General features: G+C 40.5%; 1 protein-coding gene across 3 annotated transcripts in view; it reads right to left on the bottom strand.

Annotated features, from left to right (window-relative positions):
• Positions 1 to 12049, bottom strand: part of LOC122558899 (NUAK family SNF1-like kinase 1) — a 42754-nt gene extending 30705 nt beyond the window's left edge. The window contains exons 1-2 of one of the 3 annotated variants that reach the window (XM_043707830.1): positions 11740 to 12049; positions 11074 to 11429 (exon numbers count right to left, since the gene is read on the bottom strand). In XM_043707830.1, coding sequence (XP_043563765.1) covers positions 11074 to 11295 — 222 coding nt within the window. In that variant the 5' untranslated portion in view covers positions 11296 to 11429; positions 11740 to 12049. Of the gene's footprint in view, positions 1 to 5304; positions 5472 to 11073 lie in introns of those variants that run through there. The other 2 variants (XM_043707829.1, XM_043707831.1) reach the window with 2 other exon arrangements.
• Positions 12050 to 17172: the final 5123 nt, after the last annotated feature.

Below are 17172 nucleotides of genomic sequence, written 5' to 3'. Positions count from 1 at the left end.
AAGGGCTTATGCCCGAAACGTCGATTCTCCTGTTCCCTGGATGCTGCCTGACCTGCTGCGCTTTTCCAGCAACACATTTCCAGCTAGCTAGTATCATCATAGCAAAAAATGGAATCAACTTCCATCATCTGATTGTTAACTTGAGGCCCTTCATGGACTAAAAATGTTTTTAAAAAGGACAAATACTGACTTGGCTGCTGTGATCACCTCACCACAGATTTAGACAAGTCCAGAGATTTGTAAACTAAGCTGATTGAATTGGGATTACCATGTTATCTAGAGAGTCAAAACACCCAACTAAGTCAGTGTCAAGAAATTTTACATATCTTCTTTAATTCACACTTGTATAATAAATTTAAAATTGGGAGAAGAAAAGTTACTTGTGGTTAGAAGGACAATAAAGAAAATTTAAGAATTTATAAATGAACTCTACCAGAAGACTTAGATTGACCAATGTAGTGCCACTATTTAAGAAACGAAAAGTCAGGAAACTATAGACCGGTGACCCTTGTGTCAGTGATGGGTAAGTTGTTGGAGAGGATTCTGAGGGACAGGATTTACATGCATTTGCAAAGGCAAGGACTGATTAGGAATAGTCAACATGGCTTTGTGCATGGGAAGTCATGTGTTATTAACTTGATTGAGTTTCTTGAGGTGGTGACAAAGATGAAGGCAGAGTGGTAGAGGCTGTCTATATGGACTTCAGTAAAGGTTCGACAAGGTTCTGCATGGTAGACTGGTTAGTAACATTAGATCACATGGGATTCAGGGGCAGCTTGTATTCATTAGATAGAAAACTGGCTTGAAGGTCGGAGACAGAGGGTGACGGTAGAGGGTTTTGATCAGACTGAAAACCTGTGACCAGCAGTGTGCCACAAAGTTCAGTGCTGGTTCCACTGCTGTTTATCCTTTAAATAAAAATGATTTGGATGATAATACAGAAGGTATGGTTAATAAGTTTGTGGATGGCACCAAAGCAGGTGGAATAGCGGACACTGATGATCTCAGACAGGTCAATGGACTGAGGAGTGGTGGATGGAGTTTAACTTAGGTAAATGTGAGGTGTTGCATTTTGGTAAGTCAAACCATGGCAGGACTTAAACAGTTCATGGTAGGAACCTGGGAAGTGTTGCCAAACAAAGAGACCTAGGGGTGCAGGAGCATAGTTCCTTGAAAGTAGAGTTGCAGGTAGACAGGCAAAAAAGGTGTTTGGCATGCTTGCCTTCATTGGTCAGAATATTGACTATAGGAGTTGGGACATCATGTTGTGGCTGTACAGGACATTGGTGAAGCCACTTTTAGAATACTGAATACATTTCTGTTTGCTCTTCAATAGGAATGATGTTATTAAACTTGAGCGGATGCAGAAAGGATTTACAAAGATGTTGCTGGGACAGGAGGGTTTACGCTATAGGGAGAGGCTGAATAGGATGGGTTTTTTCTCCCTGGAGTGTCAGAGGCTGAGTTGTGACCTTATAGAGGTTTATAAAATCATGAGGGGCATGTATAGGATCAATAGTCAAGGTCTCTTTCCTGGGGAGTGGAGTTCAAAACTAGAGGGCATAGGTTTAAGGTGAGAGATTTAAAAGGGGCCTAAGGGGTAACGTTATCATGCAGAGGGTGGTGCATGTATGGAACAAGCTGCCAAAGAACAAAGTAGAGGCAGGTACAATTACAACATTAAAAAGCATCTGGATGGATATATGAACAGGAAGGGTTAGAGAGATACTGACCAAATGCTGGCAAATAGCACTAGGTCAGATTAGGATGTCTTGTCAATGTGGACAAGTTGGACCAAAGGGTCTGTTTCTATGCTGTACAACTCTCTGACTCTATATCACTATATCCCATTTAGTTACATATTAGTTAAAGTATGGTAACTGCATGTGAAAAATGATATGGAAACACAAATGTTGCAACCATCCAAGAGATGTTTAAATAGGGAACCAATTCCTCTTCCTCACCTGGTGGTAACATTGTCCTGAAAAGGTGATGATAAATTTTCTTGCTGACTGTTGCATTCTGTATGGCTAAAGCACTTGGAAGTTGGTACAACTATTCATCTTACTAAGTCACTTTACTTGGCAATTAGGAGCCAGTTACATTTGTGTGGGATTGGAGTCACATTTTGACAGAGCCAGAATCAGCAATGAATGATATCGAGTTACATATTGACAATATAGTGTAAGGACAGCAAATTTCCTTCCCAACTTCGTGAACCAGTTGTTTTTTTTTATCATATCCATTAGCTTCATGATCAGTTTTGCTCACTGACAGCATTTTATTTACCATGTTATTTTAAAGAAATAATGAATTCAAGCTCTCAACATAACATGGTGTAATTTAATTCATATTGTTTGGGCTATTAGTCCAAATCTCCAGATTACTAGTTCAGTAACTTAAAACCACATGCACTTAATTATATTGTCATCAAACACAACTATACACGCACAAATTCTTGCCTATGCACAAATTTGACATGAAGTTGTATGTGAAACATTTTCAAAATTATCTAAAATATGCAACTCTTTACCAGAGTTTAGGTAGCTGAAGGTTTTTCTTCTGTAACTAACCACACTTTCACCACACTCAATGCAAGAGATGTCTCTACAGGGAGGTTTGCTGCAGTTAAATGGAAAATATGTAAAATTTGTTTAGCAGCAAGCCACAGTTACATAACTTCAGCATCTGTCTGGAACAGTTTTTTTTTTAACTTTTACATGTACAGTGATTTCCACAAAGTGTGGGTGCTTAGCGATTTGATTGTGCAATGCCCACAAACTTGCACAAGTTTGGAGCCTGACGAATTAAGCACAGGAATTGGATGGGGATTGAGAGGAAAGACTGAATAACTATATTAGATGCTACAACTGCAGTATAACATAGTTAAATTGGTTATGATTTTCTCCTGTCACTTTTCTTGTGGTTACAACAGAAAGTTTTCATAAGTTTACTGAGTCTGCTGTAAAACAAAACTTAAGCTTGTAGGTACACCATTATTGTATGTACTTTATGTCCTTATTTCTGACTGTGGGAGAAATGGCATGTGCTGATTTGATATGTAGGCTTGCCACACCTGTAGTGAGAGTTGACCTGGCTCATTTTCTCAATGGAAGTGCATTCCTGTCATTTGAATAGGCTACAAATATGGATGTTGAAACTTTATTGCTGGAACAGCACAGCAGGTCAGGCAGCATCCAGGGAACAGGAGATTCGACGTTTCGGGCACAGGCCCTTCTTCAGGAATCGAGAGCCTGTGCCCGAAACGTCGAATCTCCTGTTCCCTGGATGCTGCCTGACCTGCTGTGCTGTTCCAGCAATAAAGTTTCAACTTTGATCTCCAGCATCTGCAGACCTCACTTTCTCCTACAAATATGGATCACAGCATTCTGCAGAAAGAGATTCACTCTTTGATTGTCAGCCATGTTTCAGTTGGCAACACCCTCATCTCTAACCCTCTGGGTTTAAACTAGTGCAGTACTGAGGCAGTGCTGCACTGTCAGAGGTTCCACCTTTCAGATGAGGTATTAACTGAGGCCTCACTTGAGTGGATGAACATGATTACTTGGCACAGTTTTGAATAAACAGCCAGAGAGTTCTCCCCAGAATCGTTGTCAATATTTTTTCCTGAATCGCTCTCTGGTCGTTGTCATATTCTGAGTATGGTAGTTGCTGTGCACAAATTGCCTGCCATGTTTCCTACTTTACAACAGTGACTATACTTCAAAAGTACTTTGAAACATTTGAAGGTTGTAAAGAAACACCATACAAATGCAGGTCTTTCTCTCTTTTATTGTCATTAGCTTAGACCATTCTGTGATACTATAGGAGGGAAATACACTCAAGCCAATCCACTTCATGGTATTGTCAATAATATTTTGTGCTATATTTTTAACTTTGTATTTTAAAATTTCTCCCATCACAGCTCACTTTTGAAACTCAGTCTTGCTGCGTCTGAACTTGAAACAAAATGCCATTGATATAACTTACACCAGAGAATGAGTATACTGATTACAAATACGAATCCAGTTGGATCAACAGACTACAGTCTGTGAAAAATCAATTTAAAATACTTAACTGCACACCAACTAACTTATTGAAAACTGAGGTCCAACTCCTGCTGGTCTCCTAAGTGCCATGAAAATTGTTGTGAAAAATTCTAGTGTGAATAATGGAATAACAGATAATTGAGGTTTTGCTGTAACGATACACATTTCACATTCCTGGCAGTGTACCTCAGTAGCAACAATATTATATCACTAGCTATAAGATGACAGTGCAATGGAGCCCAGATGGAGAAAAAGGAAAATGGCTGCCTCTAGGTGGAGAAAACTGGGAGAAGAAATCACTGCTCTCTTGTGCTTAAGATTTTAAACAGTAGCAAGCTAGAGATAGAGTTAGGAGAAGTTACAAATTTTGAGCACAGGTTGGGAAAGATGGAAGCCCTAAGAACAAATTTGGAAGGAAACACGAGGATAGGATAGGTCAGGAAATGCTCAGACTGTAAGGAGGAGTGGCTGATAAGTGCAGCTAAGCCCAATTTTGGGAGCATCAAGTGCACGAAGGATGGGAGGAGGGGGGGTAAGGAGCCTGGAGATCAGACAATTGGAGATCATATGGAATGGATAAGAGCTTGGAAGTTGAGACAGAAGGATGGAGTTGGATGGAGGGAATGCCATTGGTTGTAAAAGGGTGCTGTGTGGCAAAATCTATGAGCCCATTGCTCCAATAAAGATTAAGAAGTCTTAGCTTTCACAGCAGTCTGGTGAGATATATTAGCCATTAAGAATAAATTTTCTAGGGATTCCTGTCCTGGGGAGCTAAGTTGCAAATAATAGCAACCAGCCGGAAGTTGGAAACAATTCTAACCACAAAGATTGAGGGTGTTGGACAAAGACAGAACTGGAGAAAATATCAGTCTCTGAGAATTGAAATTACAAAAGATAATCAGTCCTGAAACAGGCTGGCAGCCTGCAAATATTGGCTTCAATCCAAAGTCATTAAAACAAATCTGGAAAGATCCCCATCCCTGATACATTTTTAGCAAATTTTACTGGAATACAGTTTCCAAAAATAACGTAATATTGTCTGAGGAAATGTGAGGAATGCAGTTCCCGTACAAATTAACCTTGTATAGTAGTATGGAAACTGACAACAGGCCAGAAATATTCGCTCATGTTATTGTCCCGGTTGAAAGCACCAACGTACAGAGACTGTCTGGCACTGAGAATGTAGCTGAGTTCTGTAAATCTGAGAAGCTACTAAGCACGTATGCTATGACTTTGAAAAGAAGTTTGTGATTACCTGAATCTACCTTGTCTCCTTTACTGAGGTTGAAGTAGCCATGATCAATTCTTGTTCAACTAAATTAACATAAATATACAGTCACATTTATCTGTAGAAATGCTGCAGCTTCAATTCAATTTTCTTTTGACTATTTCCAGTTAAGTCACAATACTTTGAAGAAAAATGGTAGCCTGAGCACAATGTTCTTTTTGTAGTAAAGTTTTGGAAATTCTGTTGTATGCATTTGGCTAAAGATAAGCAGTTGGGTCAGGTGGTCAAGTAATTCTAATTGAAGCCAATTAGTAAAATAAGTAATTAACCCCTGACAAAAACAGAAATTTCTGGAAAATGTCAGCTGGTCTGCCAGCATCTGTGGAGAGAAAGGAGAGTTCAGTGACCCTTCTTCAGAAGATGCAGCCAAACCTGCTGACTTTTTCTAGCAATTTCTGCTTTTTTTTTTGATTTCTAACATCCACAGATCTTTGATTTTTTTTAAAAATTAACCCCATATCCCAAAACTATGGAAATAACTGGAACTATTAATTCAAGTTCATGTACTCCACTCCATTAGAAATCACATACAGGAAAAACAGTATTTTAACACAGAAACATAGAAAATAGGAGTAGGATTAGGCCATTCACCATGTTGAGTCTGCTCTGCTATTCAATATGATCATGGCTAATCATCCAACTCAGTACTCTGTTCCCACTTTCCCACCTACCCTTTAATCCCTACGCCCCAAGAACTCTATCTAACTCCTTATTGAAAACATTCAATGTTTTAGCCTCAATCACTTTCTGAGGCAGAGAATTACACAGGTTCACCACTCTCTGAGTGAAGAGACTTCTCTTCATTTGAGTCCTAAATGGCCTGCCTCACATTCTTAGACAGTAACTCCTGATTCTGGATTGCTTGGTCATTTGGAACATCCTTCCTGTGTTTACACTTTATAGTCCTTTTCTGTAGGTTTTTATGAGATCCCCTCATTCGTCTAAACTCCAGTGGCCAGAATACCGATCCACTCTTTTTTCATAACATGAATAATTTTGATGAAGTTTGGCATCAAGCAACCCTATCAAAACTGTGGTCAGTGGAAATCAAGGAAAAACCATTCTAAAAGTAGCAGTACAGTACAGTTTTGATTGGATCTGTTTATTGTGGGATAAGTTAGCTCTATCTATAGCTTGGTGCTTCTACCATTTAGCATATAAGTAGTCTTGTGTTATTAGAAAGAGAATTACAGATTTTTGAACCAACAATACTGAAGTAACAGCAATATATTTCTAAGTAAGCATGATGAGTGACTTGGAGGGGATCTTGCAGGTACTGGTATTCCCATGAATCTGCTGCCCTTATCCTTCTAGGTGGAATTGGTTGTGGATTTAGAAGGCACTTTCTAAGGATCTTTGACAAACTTCTGCAGTGCATCTTGTAGATAGCATCTGTGATGGAGTGACTAAATATTTGCGGATGTGGTGCCAGTCATGCAGGCTGCTTTGTCTTAGAAGGTAAAAACAAGGACTGCAGATGCTGGAAACCAGAGTCTAGATTAAAGTGGTGCTGGAAAAGCACAACAGGTCAGGCAGCATCCGAGGAGGAGGTAAATCGACGTTTCAGGCAAAAGCCCTTCTTCAGGAATAGAGCTCTATTCCTGATATAGGGCTTTTGCCCGAAATGTCGATTTTCCTGCTCCTTGGATGCTGCCTGACCTGCTGTGCTTTTCCAGCACCACTCCAAGCTTGTCCCAGATGGTGTCAAATGTTTTGAGTGTTGTTGGATCTACACACACCCAGACAAATGGGGAATATTCCATCACACTCTGAACCAAAAACCAAAGAGCTGATGATGCTGGAAATTAGAAAAACAAAAATTGCTGGAAAAACTCAGCCACTCTGGCAGCATCTATGGAGAGAAAAAAGTTAACGTTTTGGATCCAGTGACCCTTCTTCAGAACTCCTAATATATGCCTGGAATCATGGAATTCTCTTCCTAACAGCATTGGACTGCAGCAGTTCAAGAAGGCAGCTCATTTCAACCTTCTGAAGGTCAACTAAATGGCCAATAAATGCTGGCTCATCTATTGACAGCCATATCTCATGAGTGAATAAAAGTTCCAAGTCAAGTTGATGTATGGCTTGCAGCACAAATGCAAATGGTGCTGTTATCATGTACGGGCTTCGCTTATCCTTCTAGACGGTCCAGTTCACAAGTTTAGAAGGCGCCATTGAATGAGCCTTGATGAGTTGTTGCAGTGCATTGTTTAATTTGGTACACATTTCTTCCACTGTGCAACAGTGATGGCAAGAGTTAATGCTGATGGTGGCAGATGGAATTTTCTGCTGGATTGCGTGAAGTTTATTTAGCTCTCTTGGAGCTACACTCATTGAAGCAAGGGGGGAATAGTCCATCACTTTTGTTATTTGTGCCTTGTAGGTGATTGGCAAGCTTTGGGGATCAGCATAGGTGAATTAATCGCAGAAGAATTCATGCCTGCTGTTGTAGCCACGGTATATATGTCTGATCCAGTACTGTTTCTGGTCAGTAGCAACTCCCTAAGATGTTCATTGTGAAGGATTCAGTGACGGTAGTGCCATTCAATGTCAGGGGGAGATTTTCTTTTGTTGAAGATATTCATTGCCTAGTACTTGTGTGTTACAAATGTCACTTGCTATTCATGAGCCCAAGCTTGAATGTTGTTCACTCTTGTTGCATACGGACATGAACTGCTTCAGTATCTGAGGAGTTCTGATTGTTGTGAAACATTGCACAATCGGTAGTGAACATCCCACTTCCAGTCTTATGATGGAGGGATGGTCATTGATGAAGCAGGTGAAGATGGTTGGGTCTAGGACACTACCCTGAGGAATTCCTGCAAAGGAGTCCTGGAGCTGTGATGATTGACCCCCAACAACCACAACTCTTTGTGCTAGGTATGACTCCAAACAGTGGTGGGTTTTTTCCCAAATTTCCATTGACTGCAGTTTTGCTAGGACTCCTTGATGCTACACTCATCAACGACTCCTTTGATGTCAAGAGTAATCACTCTCATCTCACCTTGAGTTCAGATTTTCCATCCATATTTGAAGCAAGGCTATATTAAGGTCAGGCCCTGGCAGTACCAAAACTGAGCATCAGTGAGCAAGTCATTGCTGAGGATATGCTATTTTAAAGCACTGTCAATAGCTATTTCCATGACTTTGCTGAAGATTGAGAATAGACTGATGGGGTGGCACCTGGCCAGTTTGGATTTTCTCTACATTATGTTTGTGGATATGATATACCTAGGCAATTTCCCACATTTCTGGGTAAATGCTAATGTTGTAGCTGTACCGAAATAGTGCAGCTGGAGATGTGACAAGTTCTGAAGCACAAGTCTTGGTCCCATCAACATCTTTAATGTCACTTCTACACCTCCACCTCCTTACTTAAACATATACAACCATTCATTCATCATTGGTGGATCCAAAGTCTTGTAACTTGACTTTGGGGGATCCGTTATCAGCAAAAAAATGTTGCAGTTCAAAGAAAGGCTCCACTGCTGTCTCCCCGGATAAAGCAGGATTTAGAATTAGAATTAGATTTTATTGCCATGTGTGCTCAAGTACAGAAGTACATAATTTCAGTGAAAAATGAAATGTTGCCATTCCTGGTGCCATCGTATGTACAAAGGTACCTATGTACAAAATCTTAAGTACAAAGTATAAAAATAAAGAAACAGAGTTAAAAATTAAACTTTGTAGTCCTTCTTAGTATAAACTAGAAAAATAAAGAAATAAAGTTAAAAATTCAAACAGTCTTGAGTGCTTAACCATGAAAGGCTCACACTCCTTCAAAGGCTCAATCTCCTCTGCTATAGCCTGCTCACCGGGACACCTCAAGCTGCCTGCTCTTGCCACCACCATAGATGTAGTAAAATGGATTTAGTCAAATATTCCTTATAGTTTAGAAAAATATTATCTATCCTGAAAATAAATGTGAACAACATCTAGTAGATTGGGCAAGGCAAAAGGAAATGCTGAAATCGTTGGTGCTAAATGGAGTATCAACGAGTTCTGGAATGTAGACAGTGTTAACCCTGCGAGTAGTAATTGGATGAGTTGTAATGTCTTAAATCATTCAGATTGAAAGCAAACTTATCGTAAGTTAGTCCAAAATCAAGCTCATCCCAAAAAGCAAGTCCATGTACCTTTCTATTCAAATCTTTTTAATAGTTTGTGCTCACTGTATTGATTTTCAATTAATTATGTTGAATAATAAAAGACTGACTTGATCTGCAACTATTAATGGAAATATATTCTAATTATGAAAATGGATATTGGAGTCACTGAGTAATCATTGAACACCCACATAAGTTCATGACATTTTATTTGAAAATTATGCAGTGCTGACATAGATTTGATTGTGTCTGGATATAGAATTGTTTCCCAGTACTTTTATTGTTAGTTCTAATGGCATCAATGTACTTTTAAAAAAGGCTGAAAAAGCAAACAAGGCTTCTCTTTTACCCACGCTCAGGTTAAAGTTTATTTGCTTTTCACCACCTATCACCACACTGGTACATTCCTTGCTAACTCTCTAAACCAGACTTGTTCTCAACCCCATAATCCACCCTAATATAGATAAAATGAAATGCAACTAATCCGTGCTGAATGAGTTGCATTCAGCTGAAGTGGCAGCTGAACCTTACAAATGTTAGAGAAGTGTGGGCAAAATTGGCTTGAATTCCATAGCTGCTGGTCATTACCCACATTGTGTGGGTGAAGTTTGGTCTCGGTAACAATCGGTATGTAAATTAGCTTGCAGTTATGAAGAGGTAGAAACTGTTGTGTGTAAAATGCTGAGTGTAAAACAGGCGTTAATATTTTGACATGTATGGGCCACTGGTAAATGTTATCATCTTTATTCTTCACCCACTACCAGAAAGTATTAATCTAGGAGGCTGCAGAACTCTTTCCAATTCCTTAGTCACCATGGTCATTCCCAGCCCCGCTGCCACTACACTGGAACCACCTCTCAGAGGGTATCTTCCCCAGTGTCTGCTGGGAGATGGGAGTAGGCACCCAGTTTTTGCACATAAAGTGTGATTGAGGCCCAACAGTCTGGGGCTTTGCAACAATGAAGCTAACAATCTTAAATGCACTCATGCACAAAGTATCAAAAACACCCAGCACTGAACTCCAGCAGTGTGGGGGAATGGGGAGGAGGCAGAAGTGGCAAGGCTATGCACATATAAATACAGAGATCCAGAAAGTGGAGGGAGATCAAGTTCGGTTTGGGACATTAACCTTCAAGTTTGGCTGTGAGGATACAAATGACAACGATGATGTCGCACTGTGCTGTGCCCTTCCTCCACAGAGGTGCAATCAAAAAACAAATGTGAATAACATCCTGGGCATGGTTCGAGTTCTAGTCCTCTTACTCTGCTATAGCAACTTCAGTTCACTTGCGTGGCAACTTTTGGAAACAAGATTACACATATTTGCATATATATTAGGAAATATGCATCCCAGGTACCTCGCTGCTTCCACTGTCCCTCCCTAAAAAATGTGTGCTGTCAGTACTCCCACTGGACTGGCAGGTTTTTTTTCGGACTTGCTATAACTTCTGAAGCCACACGTGGATCTTTAAACAATTAATGGAGATCCAACTCCACAAAACTCCAGTATTGAAGTATATCCCTCGCTGATCCTTCCAAATAACCGGAAAAGCCTGCAGTTTAAAGCAATTGTAAGAAATGTTACCTCCACATTGTACACAGAGATTAATTCAGTGAGATTAGCACTTACCGTCCTGCCGGTCGCAGTCTCTAGTGCTTTCTGGACTTTGCCATAGGCTCCCCTGCCCACTGTCTGCAGGATCGCATATCTGTGCTTCAGGTTGTGTTTATGCTGGTGTTTCTTCACAGTGCGAGAGAATTTGCTGCCTGGAGTTTCTTTCCAGTCCTGCTCCTCGGGACAGTATCTCTCCCTGGTTATCATCTTGCCTTCCTGGCACCTCTCTTTCTTCATCTTTTCCTAATCGCTTCCTTCATCTGCTGGCGGCAGCCTCTCCGGGTGACAGGCAATCACTCGGTTGGAGGATTAGCGGGCTCTTTGCACAGACATCAAACTGACTCTCTCCTCCAGGAATTCTCCTCAGACAGCTGCCAACGTTTATAAGGTCAGAGTCAGGGAAATTCAAATCAGTTCACAGCTTATTTTCAGAAAGTGCGCAGTGGAAGCGGGGGAAGTGATCCTGTCTTGTCAAATGAAAATAACACCCTGGGGAATTACGGATGACCCCTGGATATCTCGTTCTGTGTCCTGCTCCCTTTATCCTGCTACACTGCCCTCAGTTCACTATGAGGTCAGAATACCTTCATGTGAAGTCAGAATACCTTCCGTGAATGCCCCGAAACCTAACTTTCAAACACGGTCGCAATAAAATTGGACGTGCCTGTCAGCCATCATTACCATTGGCCCGGGTCAGGAATCAGTCCACAGACCGGTCTTCAGACACCAGCTCCTGGGCAATATCTCCGCTCGCACCCTTTTCTACAGCTAGACAAAGCCACACAACACCGTCTCTTCCATCCTGCCTTTTATCTTGGCTTGTGTTTGCCTCATGATCCGTGTCCCCGCCTCTTTATCTGCTTCAGTCTCACCATGTTCGCCATCTGTTTGTCAGCCCCGTGTGTTGCTGCTCTCTGTGAGTCTACCATTGTTTATCTGGCAGCAACGCTGCTTGCTGGATCCCCATGCTTAACAATGGTGTCACCACATTCCCAAAGTCCATCTGCAGCTATCCCTCTCTCTTTCTCTGTTCCTTTTTTAAATGATTTGGAGGTACAGGTGTTGGACAGGCGTGGACAAAGTTAAAAATCACACAACACCAGGTTATAGTCCAACGGGTTTATTTGGAAGCCACTACCTTTCCAGGGGCTGCCTCTTAACCAGGTGGTTGTGGAACATGACCATAGGACACAGAATTTATAGCAAAAGGGTTACACGGAGTTGTAAAATGCTTACTTTTGAATTATAACAGCAACTCACTTCGAATCCTTTTCTCTCCAGGTTTGATTTTGCCTCTATTCAAAATGTTATATTTTTGTTCTGAAAGATTTAAATTATGTTTGGTCATGTTTAATTTCTTCCAAGTTGGACTTTTTGTTTCCTGATATTTTTATTAATTACGTTTGGTCTGTTTGGTTTGTGAAAATGGGGATGAGAGAAAATTGACCAACAACAATTCTCTGAAAGAGCCAAACACCCTCAGAACTGCACTTTAACTCAGTGGAGATCAAGCAAAATCTACTGCAAACAGTAAAAGCTGTTTCACTGGCCCACATTGAGTCCAGTTAGGTAGCTTACCCCCCCTTTAACCTATTTGGTTGCCTTGCTCTGTGACAAAAATGAAACATTGTTTGTTTTGTTCATTTGATTTGATTTGAGTTATTATTGTCATATGTACCTAGGAACAGTGAAAGATTTTGTTTTGAATGCAGTACAAGGCAGATCATACCATGGTTCCATTCAATGTCCAATAGCTCTGGGAAATTACATGTCACGAAGAGAAATAGTAATACATAAACTGCATAATTGCATATATTGCACTATTGTTTATTTCAAGAGAGGCTCCCAATTGGTTTGATCCAGCATCGATTAGGTGGGGGGCAATTTAGTTTGCCTTTCGATAGCGTTTGCTTGTAAATTTCTGATAAACTATTTACACAGGGATTGAAATGGGGCAGACTTATCTTATCAACTTGAAGACAGTATCTAGGAAGCTCAGGCATTTTCTATGACATCCTGAGGATTATTGACAGCCAGATATAAACAAGTTTTCTTTTGTTCATCAGTTCGACTTCAAAGCACTCGGATTGTTTAGTTTCAAACAACTTTTATCTTTATTCTGCAATCTGCATGAAGCTGTCAAAGCTGGAGAGGCAGGATATTCCAAGGATGCCTGGCAGTAAAACCCCACATGTAAAGTCATGAAGTAGTTCCTAAGCTCAGACATTACTCACCTGTTTCCAACAAGACCAGAATTGCAAAGGGTTATAGTGTCAACAGTGTGGCAGTGGGGAAAGACCACCATCTATGTTATTTCTGCCAAAGTACAATGGGGGTCTGTTCTGTTGTCAGACCCTCTTGTTAGCTGAAATGCAAATGTATGTAAATCATGTACATTATAAGTAATAAATGCCTTTGGCCTTTGAAACAGCAGGGAATGTCAGACTCAAGATTTTTTTTTTGATATGCAAAGATTGTCTAGAACCACTCTAGTGCCTATGTGCATACATTAAGAAATTTTAACGAATAAAGTATATTTTGCAATAAAAATAAATAAACAGTTGGGGGAGTGACCTAGATGTACTCTGAACCACTGTGACAAGCCTGTTTTCCAACTTGAATATGGGGGTCTGATGAAGCCATTCAAATCCTTGTAATATTTTGATGGTTAGGCCTGGTGCAGCAAGCCAGAGGAGTCCATCAGAAGGTATATTTGCTTATTACATTATGGGTGAAGAAGTCGACCTTGGCTTCCCCTCTCTTCCCTCACTCTGATTCCCTCAGTACCCCTCTCCAATGCACATACTTTCTTTCTGAAGCATCTTCCTGACACACTTGCCTTACCCACCAGCCTCACATCTTTGGAGCCAGCTTTGGGATGAAAATCAGGACTAGTGTATTTAAATGGGAGGCAGGTATTAAAACAGCTTGGACCATTTATGTATGATTTGAGATGAACCTGATGTTTCCCCTTATTAAACACTCACCCAAAGTTAAAATTGGAGGTTAGAATCGAGATGAACTTTTGTGTGCGGCATGTTATTATTTTCTATACTTTGAGCAAGATAATGATTAGAGAAGTGCAATTGTACTCTTGGTGTACTGGCTGGCTTGTCATATTCATGAAATCTTTATCTGTGCTGTTAAGTATCTGAGTGCAGTGTGTGCCAACCATTAAACAAACATAAATTAAAACATGCTGTCGCTGTGATGCAGCTGAAAATATATGGATTTACGGAGCTGTACGAGAGCCAGCTATTGAAAGAAACCACAAAGAAAAAGTTTTTTAAAATCTGCAACTTTGAATTGCAGCGTGACAGAAAATGACTTAAAACTTTCCATTTCCTGCTGCTATAGAAGTGAAGAGATATGAGACAGAAATTGAACCTTTTCCACTCTCAGTGACAAAACTACAAAACAGCTCTCAAATTCGTTCAACAACATGAGCAAAGAAGAGTGCAAATCTGCTATCAAGAATTTAGAATTAGAATTACTACAGTGTGGCAACAGGCCACTCGGCCCAAAAAGTTCACACCGATCCTCCAAAGGTAACCCACCCAGACCCATTCCCCTACCCTCTTATTCTATATTTACCCCTGACTAATGCACCTAACCTGCACATCCCCAAACATTATGGGCAATTTAGCATGACCAATTCACCTAACCTGCAAATCTTTGGACTGGGAGGAAACTGGAGTACCCAGAGGAAACCCACACAGACACGGGGAGAACTCCACTGACAGTCACCTGAGGTTGGAATTGAACCCAGGTCCCTGGCGCTTTGATGCTAGGAAACGAATGCTACAAACTGCATTAAAGCCTACTGAAGAATAGAAAAGCCAGACAGAAGAGATTTTATAGGGTTTGAAGATGCTGTTTGAACCTCATAGCAATGTACTTATGAAGAGTAGTTTTTCAACATCTAAGCTTAAGGGGAGAGGGAGATAATTAATCAGAACATGACTGCATGATACAGCTAGCTGAATCCTGTGCGTGTAGAAAGTGAAAAATTATCATCAGAAATAGTATCATCTTAACATGATGATACTATGGGGAGCATATTTGCTAAGAAGGTAGAAAATTATGAGCAAGAATGCTATCAACATGTGCAGAAGCTCTTGAGAGTGTCAATCATCAGCTAAAGCACATTATGAAAGAAATGAAGTAGTTTTCTAATATGCTGAGAGACATTCCAGGCTAAAGGAGAACAACGTCATAGATTCACGGAATCCCTACAGTGTGGAAGCAGACCATCGAGTCCACACACACCCTCCAAACAGCATCCCGCCCAGACTCACCCCCTTACCTTATCCTGTAAACCTGCATTTCCCATTACTAGCCTAACCTGCGCAACCCTGGACACTATGGGCAATTTAGCATGGTCAATCCACTTAACCTGTACAACTTTAGACTGTACAGAGAAAACCAGAGCACCTGGAGGAAACCCACACAGACACAGGGAAGATGTGCAAACTCCACACAGACAGTCGTTTGAGGCTGTAATCCTGTGAGGAAAAAAGGAAGAAATATTTGCAGAAAAGCAAGCAGAAGACCAAGGCTAGAGTGCAGAATGTAAATATAGTGAAGGACATCATCCAAATAAAACAAAAGATATACAGCATGAGGAATACAGTCCTCTAACTGCAGAAAAGCTACATCACTTTGCCCACAAGTGCTTATCTGGAAGAATGCGAAAGAAGACAGTTGCTGACACCATCACTGATGGAATTAATAAATGGTTTGAGACTGTTAGAACGGCGACTGCCAAGATGAGTACTGAGTTACTGTGATGGTCAGAAGATATAAGGACTTCATGCAGCATGTGTGTGAAATTGAGAACATTGCTGAAAATGAACCCTTCAAAGATAAGGTTGAGGCTCTATGATGGATCAATACTCATCCCAAGTGGAAAAATAAAACTAGAGCCCAATGCAATGGGAAGGATAAAAATCTGGAGTTGCAGATAATAGACGTTAAGTAAAATCCACTTATCTGCTGAAGCAAATATAAAGAGGACTAGTCATTCAAAATATGCCAGAAGAGATTCACAGTGCTTTGCAGGTCACTAAGCATTGACAGATCCTGAAGGATTACAAAGATATTTTTACAAATCTTGGATGTCTTCCTGGTGAATATTATCCCAAAATAAGTGATAGTGTGAGATGAATGCAGCATCAGCCAGGGGGAGTTCCAGCTGCCCTCAAGACAAGTCTAAGAGACAGGATAGAAGAATTGGAAAAGAAGGGAAACATCAAGAGAGTGGCAACTCCCACAGACTGGATTGATCCAAAAATCCATGGGGTCTCTATAAAGATTTGAAGGGATCGTGCTACTCTATGCTATCCATTGAAGAAATGTTGCCACAACTTACAAAGTCCAAACTCTTCACTACATTCTTTGCTATGCAAATAACAAATAACTTTGCTATGCAAGTGAAGTTGGAAGAAAGTACCAGTTTACTAACTATTTTCTGGACACAATTTGGGAGATATACATAGTGAAGCATATTGTTTGCTACTTCAATAACTTAAAAATGTGTTGCTGGAAAAGCGCAGCAGGTCAGACAGCATCAGAGGAACAGGAGAATCGATGTTTCGGGCATAAGCCCTTCTTCAGGAATGCCTGACCTGCTGCGCTTTTCCAGCAACACATTTTTAAGCTCTGATCTTCAGCATCTGCAGTCCTCACTTTCTCCCTGCTACTTCTATAACTCTGGAAGAGTATTAATGCAAGATAGTCAATGATCTTCCTGTAGTCAAAACTATTATGGACATTCTGCTAGTCTATGGATTTGGAGACATAATGGAAGAAGCCATTGCAGAAAATGACAGAATTTGGTGTGATTGCTAGACAAATTCTAGCCCGGTGAACTTCAAGCTGGACAAGAAAAGAGATGCAATTGAAGAAGCCTGACGTTATATACATAATGAACATGGTTGGGCATGTACGCACTGAAATAAGACTTTGGCTCGATCCTGACAAGCTGAGAGCTGTAGCAGAGATCTGTCAAGCAACAAGTGTGAAATCACTACAATGATTTGCCAGATGTGAATTATTTAACAGATTTCTCATCTAATTTGAGAGCAAATTGTTGGGACACAGAACAAGAAGCAG

Source organism: Chiloscyllium plagiosum, chromosome 18 (assembly GCF_004010195.1).
Source record: "Chiloscyllium plagiosum isolate BGI_BamShark_2017 chromosome 18, ASM401019v2, whole genome shotgun sequence".
Classification (NCBI taxonomy): domain Eukaryota; kingdom Metazoa; phylum Chordata; class Chondrichthyes; order Orectolobiformes; family Hemiscylliidae; genus Chiloscyllium; species Chiloscyllium plagiosum.
The sequence above is the reverse complement of the archived record's forward strand: the minus strand, read 5'-3'. Positions and strand labels throughout refer to the sequence as shown.